This window comes from Juglans microcarpa x Juglans regia, chromosome 2S (assembly GCF_004785595.1).
Source record: "Juglans microcarpa x Juglans regia isolate MS1-56 chromosome 2S, Jm3101_v1.0, whole genome shotgun sequence".
NCBI classification, from domain to species: domain Eukaryota; kingdom Viridiplantae; phylum Streptophyta; class Magnoliopsida; order Fagales; family Juglandaceae; genus Juglans; species Juglans microcarpa x Juglans regia.
The window spans coordinates 6,362,059-6,381,884 of NC_054597.1; the positions used below are offsets into that span (position 1 = coordinate 6,362,059).

A 19,826-nucleotide genomic window follows, 5' to 3' on the forward strand; every position below is an offset into this window, starting at 1 on the left:
GGTAATGGGTATTCCGTTTAAAAACACCAACAGGTCGGCTAATTCGGGTCGGTAATTCAGCCGTGTCAGGTATTCGGCCTTTTTGTTCACCCCTACTCCTCGGTTTTCTGGTGCTAATTACCACTCTAGTCTTTGCACGGAATAGGCTGTTATGTCTAATGAATCATCTATTTTATGATTCTTTTGTACTCTTTTCTCCACGTGGCTTTTATTAGTGGTCAAGGAACATGTATGCTTTGATTTAAAAAATTAAATAAATTGAGTTTGATTGTTGCATCAACATTTTTTTTCATAAAAAATATGTATAACATGTAGGCTTTATTTTTTTAAAAAAAAAATGTGCAACTCAGAACTCGGGTTTTAGATTTCTAAAAATCGGTTTCAATCTGAGCTCTGACCCAAGTTTGACCCAGGCAAACTCGATTGGAAATACCCAAATTCCTGAGTCAGAACTCGGATGAACTGTCCCAAAAGGAGGATACCCAAGTATTCACGCTTCGGTGCGATAGTGATTGGACATCATGATCATGTTTATTATTATTTCATAATATTTGTGCATATTCAAATTACACATACGCCCCCTGAATGAATTATTATTCTTTCGGCCAATAAATATGTGTGGAAAGTTATATATGTAAAGTACTTAAAGCTAATATACTGGCCGGTAATCTTCTAATTACCTGTATATCCGACTTTAATGTTTTGATTAACTTGTGCTTGCTTTCATTTTTTTTTTTCAATTTAATTGTTTGAATATCACTACAAGAAAAAAGCACTTTTCCAGCGCAGTAATTAGTCGCAAAAAATGCCAAAATTTTTTTACATCGGTTTCTCATTCGATACACGTTGGATGCCAATGTTTCTTTACAACTGTTTTTTAGCAATGATTTCAGATAATCATTGAAAATAAATATCATTTCCAGCGATCTCAAACTGCCACAAATAGTTCTGACAAATGCCAGGAAAAAGCCCAAGGGATGATCATATCATCGTTGGAAAAGATAATTACCATCAAATTAGTTTCGCCGCAAATGTAACAAATTATGCCGCAAAAAGCAACTTCTCTTTATTAAAATCGTCGTTTATACATTTTTTTGCAACGACTTATGATCGTTGATTTTTCCATGACTTCTGTGGCAAAAAATCTTTCACGACACTTTTCCAAACGTCGAAATTATGACTACAAAGTATATCAACTATGATAATTTTCCGTCGCTAATTTGGTAAAAACGTTGAAAATATTCGCATCTTTTATGGACAGTGCATTCAATCGTTGATTTCAATGTCTTTTTTCAGTGGCCTATTTGCATTGTAATTGTACATTTGCCACCGGAAATGCTTATTTGCATTGTTTAAACTTTCCGCTGTAAATAAAATTTCAGCATATACGCCTATGTAATTTTAGGCCTATCGGTTGCAACAGCTAAATAAAACACCTGTAGGCTAATTTACTTATTGACTCAAATGAGTTTTTCTGACAATTACTTTCTCCTCTCAAACAAGCATCAACCTAGCCTTTTATGTAACACCCAGGTCTAGTGCTAAACCTTTTTTTATATTTTTGGGTAAAGTATATGAAAATTTTAGTTGAAATTTTTTGAGTACTATTTTATGGGCCCAAATTGGTTTTTTTAATGGTTATCAATTTTTCTAATGGACTTGCCATTGTGGTTAAATTCTTGGAATATATATATATATATATATATATATATAATTTGAATTGGGTTAAAAATAGTTTTATGGGTTGAGAAAATTTATAGGACAAGTCGTAATATTATTGAGTTTTGGATCGGCTCAAAATTTAAGAGTCCATTTATTTTTTTTCACTATCAGTCATGGGCCCAAAGTTTTGAAATGGACCAAAAAACTCTAGTCGATGAGATTTTCTTTCTGACCCCATGACACGCATGTCGTTTCCCTCTTCATGCGCGTCTCCCCTTCCTGTTTCCTCTAGGGTTTGTTTTGGTTTTCAAACTCTTGTATATATAGATACATTAATCCCACATGCACGTTTCCCCCTTCCCTTCTCTAGGGTTTTCATACCAACCTTATATATATTATATATATATATATAATATATATACTTATCATCTCATGCATAGAGAAACTGCCAAAACATCGTTGTTGTCCTTTTCAGCCTTCTCCCCATCACCGCCTCCCAAATACCTGCTAGCTCAGCCACACACAGTTGCTTCACGAAGTCATCTCTACACCTCGCAAGACCGTCCACCACCCCATGCACCACCAAAGGGTAGCCACTGCCCTACACCAAGAACAACCGTAGCCTCCATCCTCGCACGTTCGTAGCAAGCTCCTTCGCACCGCCACCTCCACCTCATAGAAATCGCCTACCGAAGGCCTAGCGTACTACTCCGTAGCCCACCCCCCACCTTGCGCCACCACCCTCTTCACGAACTCAGCCCGTTGTCCCTTGTTTTCCACACCCGAAACAGAGCAAGTCCTTGCTCAAGCCGTCCACTGAGCTCCCCTCCGCTGGCCTCTCACTGTCCCCATGCCCCTGGTTTTCAGCCACGTTACACGACGAAAGCCACCGCACGTAGCTCCCGACCAGTCGCATGCCTCCTCGCTGTCCAACAGTGAGTTATCTCTCCCTTTCGCACATCGTACTCTCTCTATCTCCCACTCATACTTTCACTGTGTTCTCTCATCTCTCTCTCTCTCTCTCTCTCTCAGTGCTCCACCAAGATCACCACCGTCTGCCTAGCCCCTCACTCTGTCGCACTCCTCCTTCCCTCTCGGTATGTCTCTGCCGCATCACCCCTACATGTTTTTCATAGTTTTCAAACGTATACATTTATGTTGCCTTCCGTATGGTTTATATGAGGTTTTCTGGAAGAGTAATGCTATACACCACACTCTCATCCTATTTTCATCATACTAATTAACATGTGACACACTTATCATCATTAGATGATAAAAAAATATGTAATAAATAATCATTCAATGGTGATAAATGTGTCACATCATACTTAATGAGATGAAAGTGAGATAAAAAAAATAGTGTATAGAATCTTCCTTTCTCGAAATTATGACTTGGCCATCTTAGTTGTAAAGACAGGATTTTAAAAATGGGTTGTTTTATTTTGGGCCACAGGGACTTGTTTTCTACTTAGCCTTTTAAGTTTTTAGTGTGTTAGATTAAGTTATTTTTTAGTTAAATGTTTTTGGATTGGGCTCGAGTTCCAAATTATTTTTGGCCTGGTAATTTTTTATTACAGTGAGTTTTCATTATTTTAAGTGGATTAGGTTCGGTTTTCTAAATGGACTGGGGTTTGTGTTGAAATTAGATTAAGTATATTAAGCAGATATTGATGGATTTGAAAAATGATAGCATTTCAGGATTATGAAAATTTTAAGTTTTGAGGAATTAAAAATAGGATGATTTTTTTAGCATTTCAGGTTTAAATTTCGGAATTCGTGTTCGAGTGAAAATTTACGAGACTATTTTTAGGTGATGACTTATATTTGTTCAGTATTGTTGAGAAAAATTTCTGATAAGCTAAGAAGTTCAGGTAAACAGGGTTCCTATGCTAGACTTTGCATAAAAATAAAATGGGTTGAAGTTGATTTTTAAAAGTATGCATGTTTTGTTATGAAAAGAAATTTGAACTACCTCAGTTATTTGTTCTGCATTACTCGTGAGATTTTATTTAAGAATAAAATATTTTCTAACATGATTGGTATAGACATGAGCTATTTTGACATTTTGTTTTAAACTGTGCAAAAGAGAGTGAATATAAAATTTTGTGCATAAATTATGTTTTTGTGATCTGATTCCGTTCTATTCTGAAGATGTTATGTATTCTGATATGATATGATGTGACTTATAAAAACCTCATGCATATGAATCAGTTTCTTCTTCACTTCAATCAAATATATTCGAAGACTTTTGAATTTAGACAACGAAACATATCTGCAGATCAAACCAAAGTTTATTTATTTAATTATTTTTCTAAATGATCTGCACGTCTCAATTAATTATATCTGTCGTGTTCAATTATAATATATATATATGCCCGTAAGAACTAGTCGATCATGAATTTAGAGATAGAATTATTAATTCCCAGAATACGTGTTGCTGATTCCTCCCCAGAAAATAAACAAAAGTTTCGTGTTTGTTTGAGAGTACTTGATGTTTGATAGGAAAACATGAAAGTGCATATAGCAGTTTATAATTTAGAATATATCATAGTATGCAACTGCCAAGAAAAAGAGGATACCCATGCATGAAGTGCGTGCTAGCTAGCTGCATACGCCAGTACTGCGATCATGTCGTTAATGGACGTGCGTAGGACATGTACATGATGTTATTGTTTGGAGTACTGCATATATGCATGCATAATATTGCATGGTTTATTATTTCATAATTGTGCATAGAAAAAGTATATACACGTACGCCCCACTAAAAACCTGAATGATTTATAATTTCTTTCACCAGATAATCAATTGAGAAGTCCAATGCCATCTACCAAAACAATCTTACTTTGAAATTACTTTTCTGTTGGCTAAAATTATTATAAACGAGGCTTTTATTATGCATGAGATCAGGAGCGGACTTACGTTCGTTAATTTTTTAAAAATATGTTTTAGTATATGATTTTTTTCAAAGATTTCCTAATATAAAGATAATTTATTCCCCAAAAACATTTTCAAAAATTTCATTTAATACTTAGTTGTCTAGATTTCTTTTAATTTTTTAATATTTTTTTCATAATTATACCTATTTTTGATCATTAATAAAATATCACATTTTTTTTTTTTTACATCTCATAAGAGGCAATAAAATATCTTTATTTTTTTTATAAGCTATTTAGTAAATTTACAACCTCATTTTTCCTATTTATTTACACTTTTCCTTTTAAGTCTTTCACTAGCTAGCTTGTTTTGATTAGTTTTGTTAGTAAGTACATATATACTACCATCAAGTAAACAATTAGGAGTGAATGCAACAAATCTTGCATAACTATTTCTATCTATATTATAGAGACTTTACAATATTCAAACTTAGATTCAACAAAAATTTATCTTTATTTACTTAATTTTTATCATTTGCTTTAAAAAATATTACATGGCTATTTCTATCTTAATTTTTATCTTTCACTTGAGTCTGATAGAGTTCAAGTGAGAGATTTAGATGAATGACTTTAATAATTTAGTTTATCTCTAAATAATAACCTTATATGGTTAATGTTAAATATCAGTGACATATTTTACCATCTTAAATATCGATTACTATTCAGTCTTATATATATGAAACATTTTACTAATCGTTTCCACACATCAAATCCTAATTCCGCCCCAGATGAGATCGATCATACATAGGTAAGAAAGGTCAAAGAGGCACAAACGTACGTACGGAAAATCAGATCACTAAAATGTATTTTTACTTAATATTAATTGAAAAATATCTATATATTTAATTTCCTCTGCATGATGAGTATTAAGTGTCTGTATGCGGTGCATGCACTCTAGCATGTAGCGCCCTTTAATTTTGTAAAAAAATCCACAATCGAGCGACCTTCCAGAATCGAGAGTTTAGAACGTACAATCTTTTTCATGGCCAGTGGTTGAGAAGAAAAGAGTATTTTCTATGATTGGCCCTCGTGAAAAAGAAAATCAAAACATTATTATTTTTTATAATATTTATTTTTGCAGTTTATAATTTTTTTATAATATTTTTTATCAAGTTCAGAGGTTGAGTAGCGTACGTACAGTTCTGTACACGCGGCCCCGTGGAAAAAAAGCAAAAGATACTTCATTAATTATTTCGTTTTTTAATCAACAAACACAAAGATTTTTTAAAATAAAAAAGATCGATGACTTGCAAAAGTTTAATAAAACAAAGAACGTACTACGCGACCCTACTAAAGCCTGACCGAATAATTATATCAGCCTACAATCTGCTGTCGAAAAAGTCTTCGCTTTTGTAAACATAAGCTATTGGGTGACTTTTAAAACAATCGAAGTGTCAAAGTAATCTTCCATTTGAGTTAATTTTGTGTGTCTGTCTATATATATATAATTCTATACTCCATACTATTAAAAAAAAATGGTAATATATATAAAATATGGTAATTGTAAAAAAAAAAAAAAAATTTATTACCAACAGTCTAATTATAAAGAAGATGGATTTTTTATCCTACCCAGAGACAGATCAACAATTATTGAGTAGTCCCTAAACTTGCCCAGGAAACATTCCTGGGTAAGAACTAATTAATGGGAGTTGGGGGGAGAGAAAAAAGGAATGAGGACAAACTGATCGAGAAAACCAATTAAACTTTATTACAGCGTCTTATCTTTACATCAAAATGAGCTCTATTTATAGATCAATTAGAACCAACTGATCATGAGATAGATCATATAACAGATCAATTAGAATAGGTTAACTAGTATTTCTAATAGCGTGGAACTTCTGGTTTGAGTTTGAAGAGTATGTTTGCTTTGTTGCTAGTATAAAGGTCATAAAAAAAGGTTCAGTTTTTTTTTTGCTTTACTAGTATTAATAATTCTGAAACTGTAATCATGTGGAAAACCAGAAGCCAGTGAAGAGCTGCTGATCAGAGGAGCTGAGACCATAAAATGTATATGTTTGCATGCCTCATTCCACCATAAGATATATATCATATACAATCCATGTTCAGTGATATATTCATGGCTGGCTGGCATTAACTTCAAGATATATTCAACCAAAAGACTAAATTATGTACCCCACAAGATGAAATTGGGCAAATAATGGCACTAATATTTAAGACGATAATAATGGTTCAGCATCTAAACAGGAGGCTATGTTGCTGTCCATACCTGCAATTGCTGATGTAGAAACATCATACTGATCGAACATTTCATTCTTGAGTACGACCTCTTCAAAGTTTTGGTGAAGGTTAGAGGCTTTTCGTGAGATTTGCAGTACTGCCTTCAACTCTTTTGCGACCTCTTTCATCTCATCGTAGGTCGTTTCTTTCCATTCAAGTTCAAGCACCTTTTCACAAGGTTGGTGACTGCAATAATCTCTTCTTTCTTAGCTTCCTTCAAAACTCGATTATCAAGAATATCAAACAAATTGTTTTCTTCCATTGAATTAATGAAATATGTGGCTAAACTTTTGGTTTCTAGAGACCAATATCTTATCCTTGAAAAAATAATAGTCATTAATTGGAAGGCATCCTCAGAAAATATTCCTATAGTTGTCATCAAATTGGACAATCAGGCCTCAAAGATTTCATGCCATCATTGGAGCCATATGCTAAGATATTTAATGAAGGAAGAATGGAAGGGATCACAGACAATTGTCCATACAAGAAGCAAACCTTAAATTGGATGTGAAAATTCCAGGAGAAAGAAGGGGTTTCCCAAGTGAAAGATAGGCACTCAAGCACTACAAAACAATACGAAGAATCCTCGTAGAGACAGGTATTGGCGTTTGCTCAATCCATATTTAGGATCTCACGAGCCCAATATAGAATCACTGACTACGAAGCACCAATTCCAGAAATTGGGAGACAAATCAGGAAGAATTCATAATTTTTCAGTCTTAGCAAGGCAAATGAGAAGCACTAATAGCATATAAGCGACTAGGATATTCTTCTATCACTAATTCTAGATTCAATCAAGAAAAGAGATCACTCGTCTGCTGACTCAAACTATAAATAATCAATTATCCAATTCACGCGGACGTCAAAATTCATAGCTTTAAACTTTTGCTTGAATCTTAACTGCTATGAAATACACACAACATATATACGTGTACACACACAGGACTAAACTCAACTAGAGCAAATAGCTGCGTTAACCCCCGCTAATCAGAGATTTTTGTTCTTTGCAAAAACCCAGATTGGCCAGAGAATGAGCTAAATCTGACCCGGCGCTGATTTTCCAATTTTAAAAAAAAAAAGAAAAAAGAAAGAAAGAAGCGGTCCGAGAACAAAAGGATCGAATAAAAAAGCATCTTTTTCATGTTCAATGTTTATAACTAAGGGAAAATAAAGTGCTCTTTCGATTCCAAAAAAGACAAATTATCCTACATTTCCACGGGAGCGAAAAGCTCGAAACAAAGAAGCAAACAAATAAATTACAATTTCAAATCGAAGCAGCAATGAAGAACCAGAAAATGGAACCGAGTGCACGAAAAGGCAAATCCGGAGAGAGGGAGAAATCAAAGAGGGCAAAATAACAAGCAGCCAAACGACACCGCACGGCATTGAAGATTTGAATTTAGAGCTACATTTCAACCATGCACGAGTAAGCAGATCCGAGAGGGCAGAGAAAGAAGCAGAGTGTGGCAAATTTGGGAAAACAACTCACGGTTTTGGTCCGATCTGTGAAAGGACGGAGTCTCTGCCTCCGATCTCAGACTCTCAGGTTTCTGTTGCTTTCAGGCTTAGGCCTTGGGCCTTGTGGACGATGGCCCTCTCTGTTGTTATCGAGCTGTGAGTGTGTGTGTGAATCTGTCTCGTAAGTGCGCTTCTGTGACACGAGGAGCTGTGGCCAGGGGGCCGCGACACGAGCTGCGGGAAAGGAGATAGAGTTGCCCAGAGCTACGAGAAAGGAGCTGTGCGGGAGATAAGGAGGGATGAAGGAGATAGAGCCGCCGGAGATAGGGAGGGAAGAAAGAGATAGATGCGGAAGATAGGGAGGTAAGAAGGAGACATGGCCGCGTGAACGAAGGCGAAAGGGAGCCGTGCGAAGTGACCGCAGAGAATGATTAAATATTCGATATGATTGAGGTACAGTTCAATTCAAATATGACTTGTGTTTTGAAATTACTGTAGCTCATCTTGTAGATAAAATTTGTTTAGCTAATTTAATGTAAGATCATTTTTTCTTTACATTACTTAAAAGAACATTACTACGTATAGTTATTAAATAGAGATTATATGCGTAAATTTAATCAATTTTATTTTCAATTTTTTTTATTTAATGAAGAGTTTGTACATACAATCTCTATTTAAAAATTACAAATAAAATTTCTCTTAATTAAATTATAACTTTTTGCTCTAACCCCCCAAATCTAATAAAAAATATTTCTCTAAAGCAAAATCAGCCGAGTCTTACTCGTTTAAAAGAACTTTGTTGGGTTTTCAATTCCTATATATATACATATATATATTGCTTTTTGGAGTTTCGAAATTTGCAAAAATGTATTTTCGGTCTAATTTTTGTTAATAAACATTTCGATTCTAATTCATTTGGACTTTTAAAATTTCTTGTAATATTGTTTATTGAAATTTCAATTGTTTATAAGATGATAGATCAATAATGTTACTTGATCATCAGAAGCTTACTGTTCAGATAATCCTCTTGACGTATATAGCATCACTGCGTGATGACACTTGATTTATTAAAAAATTAAAAAAAATTAAAACACAAACACAAAAGGTGTAGAGGAAACTTAAGGTTTTAATCTTGAATGAAAATACTATAAAATGTTTCATATTTGATGCAGATTCAAGCTGTTGTAAAGAAATATGACATTCTTTTTATTGCGGACGAGGTAGTACTCACTCTCTGTTTCTTATATTTCCCTATATGTATGCATATCTTTATTTGTATCCAAAGATTATAAGACGTGATTTGTTCATATATGTTTTTTTCTTAGGTAATTGTTTATATTTCCCTTTCTTCTGCATATATATCCATTGGAGCTGTACTTGTGAGCCCCGAAGTCATACATGCATTGAACACTCCTGAGTAAGTCTCTCAAGTTGATGGTTATTTAGTATATGACCGTATATGCTTTCTCTTTCAGGTTTTTTTCTCATATGATGGATTTACTTATTCTGGACACCCAGTATCCTGCGTCGTTTCGTTGCAATAGAAGCGCTTAAGATCTACAAGTGTGTTCTTTTCTTCTCATCCAGTTTCACCTGTTCAAATTGCCACTAATGAAAAAGTGGTTACAAAATAAAAGAATCGAGTCTGTTTTGGATTTATATGACTGACATGCTATTGCAACTTATTCTTCCTAAGTCTGTGTCCAGTGCATTATTACATTGGTGTGAAATGGTAATTCTAATGATTTTCCAATATGATTGGAAGTTTTTGGGTCTCATGAAAATCAAATTCTGAAGTTTTGAATTGCAATAATTTTCAGCTAATAAGCATTTACGGAAAAGCGCTGAGGGCTACTGCAGAGAGGGTGAAGGAACTCAAGTCTCAGCAGAAATAGTTTGTTGCTGATAATGCCGAAAAAATCATCTTGCTTCATGTAAAGCAACATCAATTCTATTAGTGACTTGTGAGATAGATGTTATTAAATAAAGCATCCATGTTATAACCTTGTGAGATAGATCGGTTTAAAGCACCCTTGTCATTCTCGAGAAGCGAGTTCCATTTGCTGGAGTCGGTCTCTAGGGAAAATATATAGTGGTGTTGGCTCTTTTAGCTGATTTGTGGTTTCTTGAGGGTTTGACCGTGAGAGAAACAAAAAGAAGTGAAAAAACTGCACAACACCAAATTAAGCAATAGACCTTGTAATGGTAGATAAACATTCAAGCGATCAATGGTCACCTGAGCCTGATGGTCTTCTTTATAAACCAAGATGTTGTGTAGCTTATTTTTTTAGCTGTTCATGAAGCTTGAAACTTTCTTTGATCCTTTTAGCAGGTTTACAATCTTCATGATTTGGCAAGATTTAAAAGGTGAAAAAAGCCGAAGGTGGCTATTAAAGATCAATATAAAGAGGAGTTGATTTCTTCTTTTGCTATTAGCTCTAAACAGCAGTAGAAATCCTGAGGGTAATTTAATATGGAGGATATGTTTTAGTTCGTTGATCATTTTTTTTTTCCCTCTCAGCGGAGATCAGATCCTAGATCGAGCAGCTGGAGGAACCATTTTATTCGTGTATAAAATAGATACTTATGAAACCGAAAAGAAAATTAGTGGACGTTTATGCTTTATACTACCATATATAAGATTATCTTTGTGAAATAATGAAAACTGCAAATTATGAAGCTTACAAGATGAAATTGAATAGACAATACAACACAAATCAAGGTGCAACATCACCTGATGATTAAGAAGATACTAAAAATGGCTGTGAATCTAAAGGTGAGGTCGTGATGACACCATCCATACCTGACGTTGTTGATATAGAAACAACATCATATTCCTTGGATATTTCAGTTCCGACATCTTCAATCTCTCCATATTTCTCTTGAAGGTTAGAAACTTTTGGCGACATTTGGTTGGCCTCCAATTCTCTTGCAACTTCTCTCATTGAAGGTCGTTCCTTTCCGTTCAAGTTCAAGCATCTTTTTGCAAGGTTTGCAACCGCAATGATTTTTTCTTTTTTCGCTTCCTTCAAAACTCGATTATCAAGGATGTCAAATAAATTGTTTCCTTCCATCGAACTAACGAAAAATGCAGCTAAACTTTTGGTATCTCTGGTTCTTGATGATGAGATAGCTTTTTCTCCGGTCAAGAGCTCAGCAAGAACAACACCAAAACTATACACGTCACTCTTATCTGTAAACTGGCCTGACCAAAAATACTCAGGGTCTACATATCCAAAAGTTCCATGTACTAGTGTGCTTAGATGAGTTTGATCGATAGCAACAGATCTTGAAATTCCGAAATCTGCTACTTTTGCTCTATACTTGTCATCTAAGAGGATGTTTGTAGACTTAATGTCGCGATGGTAAATTGGTGAAGAAGCTGCTGAATGCAAGTAGAAAAGAGCCCCTGCAGCTTCTATAGCAATTCGTAAACGCATATCCCATGTTGGTGGAAACTCCTCATTTTGGCCATTGAGATATTGGTCAAGAGTTCCATTAGGAATGAATTCATAAACTAGAAGCGGAACTTCTGTTTCCAAACAACAGCCAAGCAGCTTAACCACATTCCTGTGATTAATTTGTGAAAGAATCACGACTTCATTTACGAATTCTTGAAGTTTCTCTTCATCAATTACGTTGGACTTTTTTATTGCAACAATTCTTCCATCAGCCAACATACCTTTGTAAACAGTGCCTTGTCCACCATGTCCAATTATTCTATCTGCACTAAAACGATCAGTGGCCTTCTCCAATTCCTTTGAACTAAACAATTTGGTGTTCTCAACATTGTCTTTGTTGTTTGTAGATAGTCGTTGCTCTAGCAGTAGTCCACCATTTCGTTTGAAGAACTTCTCCTTGCGTTTAATCCTCATCCTTTTCTTTATCACTTTGTATGACCACCATCCACCGGAAATCAGAAATAAGACACCAAGGCTCGCGCTAACACCTATATATTTGACTCAATGAAATAGAAAGATTACTCCTTGCAGTAGTACTAATGGTAAAATAATAAAATGGATGATTAGGAACATTGAGTAGTACTAGATAGACATGATTTCTATGAATGCCAGATGAAGTACTATGTTGTGCCAAAAGCATGCAGGTTCACATAAAATTGAATTAGAAGTACTCCAAAAGATGAATGATAATTAAACTGAAAAATAAAATATAGCTTTCGGGTTGGAGAACTAATGATCTATATATTAATCTCAAGATCGATTATACTCGAGACAACTCTTTAGCTAGACAATCAGTACTAGCAAATTAATTTTCTTAATTTAGAAGGTGATTGCACTTTGGAGACAAAAATGACTCTGTGGTAAGGGTACAACACATGGAAATAATAATGTGTACAGCCTTGGAGTGTACGTACTTACAAGCCTCACATGCTTCCTTTTAAGAAAGGTGGAAAAATCATAAAACCCACGTGAAAAATTTATTTTTTTACTGGTGAATCCCACTTTTTTTCAAATGAAGTACGCGTGATTTGCATACCATAAAATTGTATTTAACATTACTTGACAACAAATATCTAACCTCTATTGCTTAAAAGCTAACATAAACAACCTAAATTCTATGAGTTCTTTGAAAATGTGGCATAAGTGTTTCTGAAAAAAAATGCAGTGGAGGTGTGAGAAACATTTATAAATCAGCAAGAACGAACCAAAAAAACAATATGAGAATGGTTTACAAGTTGTTTTGCCTCAATTTTCCGAAAGAGGAATAAAAGAGAGCGTTGGCATTGGACTAGCCAAATGCCAATGCATTTTCATACTTTGGCATTGGACCGTTACCAATGCTTGGACTGAGTATTTACTGTACTAAATATGCCTAAGCTATGCATATATATAACTTTAATATATAAACTGCATAGATATTGACTATCTAATTATATATATATATATATATATTAATTAATTAAACCAAGTTGATGAAATGACATGGGCAAATCTCAATTTCACATATAAAAATATCTATATTTTAGACATTCATTTAACCATGCATCTTCGTTGAAATAAAATGGAAGATATCAGCTTTCTTACGGATTAAATGGTAGTAATCTATATTGATCAGAAGAAAGTTGTTGAAATATTTAATATGGATGAGATAATGGATACATAATATTCACTAAAAGAGGTAGGGTCTAGTTCTCTTAGGCTGTGTTTGGATATAGAAATCATTTCAACCTATCTCATCTCATCATTATAATTTTTCTTAATTTTTACACAAAATATAATAAATAATTTAACTTTTTTAAATCTCAAAATAATAATAATATTAAAAAATAATATTCTAACAATATTTTATTTAACTTATTTAAAACTATCTCATCTTATCTTATCTCACTGTCCAAACGAGCCGCATAATTAATGTTATTTTTACTAGTTATGAGAATGTGGCTTCAATTCGTCGATACAAGAGAAGGAAGACATACCTATGATTATGAAAAGCTTGATGTTCTTAGCAGCAACACAACGGAAAGAACCATCTGTATTTACACAGCGTGTATTTGTACAGTAGTTGAGGTCAGGTTCTGCACATTCGTTAATATCTGCCAATGTTGTAATGGAAATTGTTAAAAAAAAAAAAAATTAATGTTACCATGCTTGTTCAATTTATTCTATCATTTTAGCGGTTCATGCATTTAATTTTTTTAATATTTTTTCTTACTGGTTTAGGAAGTAACTATTAGTGTATTTGTTTTTTTTTTTTTTTTTAAATATTTAAATATGTTTAAAAAAATTTTGAAATAAAAGGAAAAAAGAAAAGAAAAGTGCAATTTGCACTAGGCAGCACAATGAACGGGTACTTGCAGGTGGTAGAGTAGCACCGCTCTAAAGAAAAATGTTACTCTCACCGAAAGTTGGGTTCCGATTGGATCTCGATAATTTTTTTTTTTTACTTAATGATTAAAGAAATATTTTTTAATAATATTGTGATTTAAAAAAAATTTTAAGAGTATAAAAATGAATGGAAAATTTTTTTGTTAAAATATTTAAAAAAAAAAAAAAGACGAAGAGAAGAGACAATTCGAGATTCGTCCAAAAGCAGCCATTTTTAATATTGTTTCGCGTGACTCTTGCATGGTTGGACAGATTGAGTACTCCAAGTCCCAGGTTTTAATTTCATCTTAACATGTGCTTGCAAGCTTGTAAATTAGCAACTAGTGCCATATCCTTGAGGGGAAAAAAATCTTCACACGGTGTTGTTTGAATTTTAGTGTCTCGAGTAAAAGAAAAAAAGTGATACTGGAAGGGATATTTGAGCCTCACAATTTTAGCTAAGAGATAAAGTCAATAAGGACTCATACTCTTAAGAAAAAGAAACTCAGACTTCTAAGAGAGAGACGGCTCAGACTCTTAATAAAAGATAGTCTTAGACTCTTAAAAAAAATGTTTCACAAGGGAAATTGAATTATATGACTATAAAGAAATAACCTCTATAAATAGCCTATAAGGGGTAACAAAAACTCAACTTGATTCACTTTTTCTTTATATACGTTTACTCTCATATTGCTATACTGACTTTGACATCAGAGACTCCATAGGACAACCAGTGCCGCCCTTTTATTCATTAGAGATGATCTGTAGGGTTGGTGGTGTGAAACACGTTCTTAAAAGATACATAATATGAAAAACCTTATAATATTTATTGATGTTTGTATAAATATTTAGGACAATGCTAGAGTACACACCTAATGTGCACCCCAAATATGCACATCAGAGTAAATGATTTTTTTTTAAAGTATTTATTAAAAATCCTTATTAAGAAAATATTAAAAAAATAAATTCACTTATAGTTAGTACTTTCTTAACTATTAAAAAAATAAAAAATAAAAAAATTAAAATATATTAGTGAACACATTCGATGAATATATTTGAGAGTCGTACTATCATTTTCCAAATATTTAGGACAACATCGAATGAGTAATAGATATTATAGTACGAAGACCCACTTCCTATATCTCTCTACTACTTGAAGTCATTAAGGTTAGAGAACAATTTGAGAAACTTTAATCCCACTTGGATAGGGGGCTTGCCTCCTCATAAAAGGGGTTATGATGATTAGATTTGAAAAATATTTACACCAAATAAGTATTATTCTTTTGCAAAGTCAAGGTTATGATCATGAGTTCTTCTACTAATCATTATCCGTATACTATATAAAAAGATAAAAAATAAAAACAAGTATATGGTATATAGATATATACGGTATAGGAATACTATAGTACTCTGTTTTCGATGCACGATTTTTCTCCATTTTCTTTAACTTCTTTTATAACTTTCAATAATGGTATAAATCGTAAATTTAAGTATTTTACCGATGTGATGGTATCATTTCATAAAAAACACAGATTTTTTTTTAATAATGTGTTTTCCATTTAATCTGAATTTCAATTTTTTGATAATTGATCTCTTATATCTAAATTAACATAATTATAAAAAAGATTTGTAAAAAGATCATTTTGTGTTTGTATATAAAAAGACACGCTTTCTAGTTACAGAATATGTTTTTTTTTTTTTTTTTGTATAAGAGAGTTACAGAATATGATTTAATTTGCAATAAAACTCGTTCACAAATCATATATATCACGCTAATGGTGTAAAGCATCAATCAAAAAATAACTATGCTTATAAAATTGGTTTTACACTTTTGACTTGCAAATAAAAAAACATAATTGGGGAACTAAATAAATGGAGTAAATTAATATAGGTTGTTACGAAAGATAAATTTACCTTCACATCCTCCAAGAAGATACGGATTTCCACTGTAGCCACTCTCGCACCTGCACATAGTAAAGTTTGAACCCCAATAATAGGTCCAGTTCTTGTATTCTCTTGCCGTCGAGTTTTTCATTGTGGGAAGAGAATACAAAGAAGTATCGTCTAGCCACCATTCCAATACCACTGGAACAGACATGTTTGGATTCGTTGATAACTCTGTGAAATTGTTCTCAAACCATTTCTGGTCAACCAAAAATGCATAGTTGCAGTACTCACTACTACTGCCACCAATACTACTTTTCGGCTCTATAGTTGTATTGAATGCTTGGAGATTATAAGGGATTGTAATTTGGCAACAGTTTGTGGCGTTGCAAAAACTTCCATTTGTGAATGGACCTCTGTCACAAGGGTTGTGCACCCACTAAATGACAACGTGTCATCAAGCCAGGACCGCATTCGCAACGAGGCAGAGTTGCTACAACCAATGGCAACGAAGCTGTTCTCGATGCCGGAGAAGACGAAAGGACTTTTCTCTAACTCCAGATTCTTTTTGCTGTTCGTGACATTGGTACAACTCGAAAATATTGGATAGCTGACGCGAACCGTACCTGGGAAATCTATGTCAATCTCCAGCACCTCCAGGTCGAACCTCTTCAAAAAGGGTACTTTTGGAAATCCCAGATCATTATAAGGGTCATTTCTGCATACTATTTCAAACCAATCCCCGACGTAGCAACCATTTCCGATTCCAAAAGGGTATGGATGTTAACGTTATTCCCACAGTCTTGTGGACATGAACTGCTTATTACGTTCGATGCTCGCGCGAATGCATTGACTGAGCACATGATGACTAACACAAGCATCCGAAACAGTAACATTTGCAATGCCATATAGATCTCTTTCTATATATGATGATTATGATCAATTATTAAGGCAAAGCCTCAGATCGGTTTATATATATTGTACTTTCTTCAGATATTTCAAAGCTGGAAGTTGCCTTGAAGGCCAAAGTCAGCATGAAAGAAAGTTCTCAGATACAGGGGAAAAGAATGACCTCGTGATCAAATTCAGACTATGGTTATCCCAATAATTTCTATGAAAGTTACATAAGCTGTCGGAAAAGTCAGTTTCAAATTAAAGGTACTTACTGGTTAGAGAAAAGAAACAAAATAGTTCCAAAATAGTTAATGCTAAACTTAGAATGGATTGGCCTGAAATCTCAAAAAGTTGTATTCACATTTTTTGTGTTTTGCTAAGAAATTTGATAAAGTTGTATTGGTTGGAATGATTAGATAAAAGAATTAAAGATTTAAAATTAAAAAGTAGTTTATATTTAAGTGATACTTGAAAATAAAATATTTAAAAAATACATGATCAGAATAATTATAATGCACATAAACAAGAGCTAATATCACTCGATCGGTCCACTCCTTGTAATAAAAAAATAGAATTTGACAAATTGAAGGATCGGCCATCATAAATATGCTTGGTTGGCAGGTCGGCTCTATTATTAATACGTACTATTAATGATTCCATGAAAGTTTAATTAAGTCATTATATTTGGCTTTAAACTCCTAATTAAGTGAGTAGTTAAGAGATAGTATATTATGAAATTTACCACTTAATTATACTTTTATGATCATACTACTTATTAGTGGATTAATTATTTTATTTCCTTTATTAATTAATATTTGTCGCAATAAGTCGAATTAATTCACAGCCAATCGTACTGACTGGTGAATATTATTAGAGAGCAAAATATCTTTAATTCTTGACTTTGTAAGTCAAGGATGTTGAGAGAAAAATGGTATATTTAGGAGTGTAAATTTAAATTGGTAAACTGGAAAATCGGACCAAACCGGACCGGTTGGTCCGGTTTTGAACCGGTCTAGTTCGGAACCGGTTCCTATATTATAAAAACCGGTCGAATCCGATCGGTTTCGGTTCCGTAATTTTCGGGATCAGACCGGTTGGAAAAAAAAATATATATATAAATTAATTTTATATATTATACAAAATATTTATATATATAAGTTTTATATATAATATATAATATATTATTATATAATTTTTATATATAATATATAATTATATATACATATGAAATAATTTCATATTATAATTTATAAATTATAACATAAAAATGTTAATATTAAATATGAACATTTGTAATTTATTTGATCATATGTTTTAAACATAATATATATATATATATTAAATTATTAATAATATTTTATTATAAAAAGTAACACTTTATTATATTTTAAAAAAATAGAAAATCGGATCGGACCAGACCGGACCAGAAACTGATAAAACTGGAAGTATCAGTTTATAAAGATAACTAGAGCGTAATCAATTTTAAAAAATATAAAATAGTACATATTAATTCGATCTTAAATTTTATTTAAAATCAGATTGAACCGGATGGATTACATTCTTAAATATATTCTATATATAGAAAAGATCGGCCACGAAAGAAAAGAACAAAAAAATATCACCGGAAGACCAAGTGCAATGAATTTAGAGATTATTAATTCCCAGCAGCGTGTTGTTTACTCCAAGAAAATAAATGAAAGCTCTCGTGTTTCTGACTTGAGAGTTGATGTTTGGTGGAAAATAAAGTATCCCAGTTTATAATTTAGAATATCATGTCATAGCATTAATTGCGTGCCAAGAAAAAGAGGTTGGTCTGTTCATCCAGCTCCATTTTTTCTCGGCCTAATTGGAACCAGTTTTTTTTATTTTTTTATTTTAATGTTTGACTTTTTTTTTTCATTTCTAATAACTAAATAGACAAAATCTAAAAGAAAAATACATATTATGCATTTTATAATTTTTTAGTTTTTTGCACTCACGTCCATATATCATTTCACTTTCAATCCGAAAGGAAGATTCTTTTCTGGATTGCATATAGATATTGAATATTCTTTACCGTATAGCCAACGCTTTCCAACTTCAAGGAGGCTATAAATTTTCCTACTTTTGGACTTTGATCCTGTAAAGGAAAAGGAATGTATTGGGTGTGATTGAAACTGCACTGAAACACAGAAAATTACGTGGAAGCATATATCTATATCGATCTATACATGTTGCCTTGTCGTAGCTTCTTTTATTGTTTGTCTAGAAATATGTACAATTTGATTTAAAAAATTAAATAAATAAAATTTGACGGCTGCATCAATATTTTATTTTATAAAAAAATATTTAAAACATGTAGATTTTAATTTTTTTAAAAAAAAAGTGCAATGCAAAACTCAGATTTCGGGATTTTAGAAACCGATTTCAATCAGGTTCTAGTCCGGATTTGTCCGAGAACAGTCTTAAAAGAGGATACCGAAGTGCTGTTCAACTTCCAGTGCCATAGTGATTGGACATCATAATCATGTTTATTATTATTTTATAATATTTGTGAATATTCAAATTACACGTACGCGGCCGCCATGCATGCACTAAAGGCTGAATGAATTATAATTCTTTCAGTCAATAAATATGTGAAAAGTCTACGGAGACTTTTCCACGAATGTCAGATTCACTAATTTTAAAATAAATATTTTTAAAATGATTTAATTCTCTCTCACAAATAAATCAGTTCATTTTAATTATTATTCTGATTTAACACTTATTCTTGATGATGATCATATTTTAAAATGCTTGACTTTAAATATTTGAACGTTTGGTTATAATATGCTTAAGGGAAATAAACCTCTTACTTTGATCTACAAGATTTATTATCGTATTTTAAAAATGAATTTAAATCTAAAAGTCATTGCAAATCCAACTACGGGAAGCACTCTACTAATCCATAGCT

At 32.9% G+C, this 19,826-nt stretch overlaps 1 protein-coding gene, 1 long non-coding RNA gene and 1 other non-coding gene across 3 annotated transcripts; all 3 read right to left on the minus strand.

The window, feature by feature from the left end:
• Positions 1–6,588: 6,588 nt before the first annotated feature.
• Positions 6,589–8,773, minus strand: LOC121251568. Its single transcript, XR_005938056.1, has 2 exons — positions 8,323–8,773; positions 6,589–7,490 (listed from the first exon to the last, which is right to left on the minus strand). It is a non-coding gene; the product is annotated as an uncharacterized LOC121251568 (long non-coding RNA).
• LOC121253719 lies at positions 7,183–7,256 on the minus strand. Its single transcript, XR_005938443.1, has one exon. It is a non-coding gene; the product is annotated as a small nucleolar RNA R66 (small nucleolar RNA).
• Positions 8,774–10,926: 2,153 nt separating the features above from the next.
• LOC121251567 (putative wall-associated receptor kinase-like 11) lies at positions 10,927–17,059 on the minus strand. Its single transcript, XM_041150848.1, has 3 exons — positions 16,031–17,059; positions 13,729–13,845; positions 10,927–12,240 (listed from the first exon to the last, which is right to left on the minus strand). Exons 1-3 carry the CDS (start codon positions 16,212–16,214, stop codon positions 11,033–11,035), a joined length of 1,509 nt encoding a protein of 502 aa, XP_041006782.1. The 5' UTR covers positions 16,215–17,059; the 3' UTR covers positions 10,927–11,032.
• Positions 17,060–19,826: the final 2,767 nt, after the last annotated feature.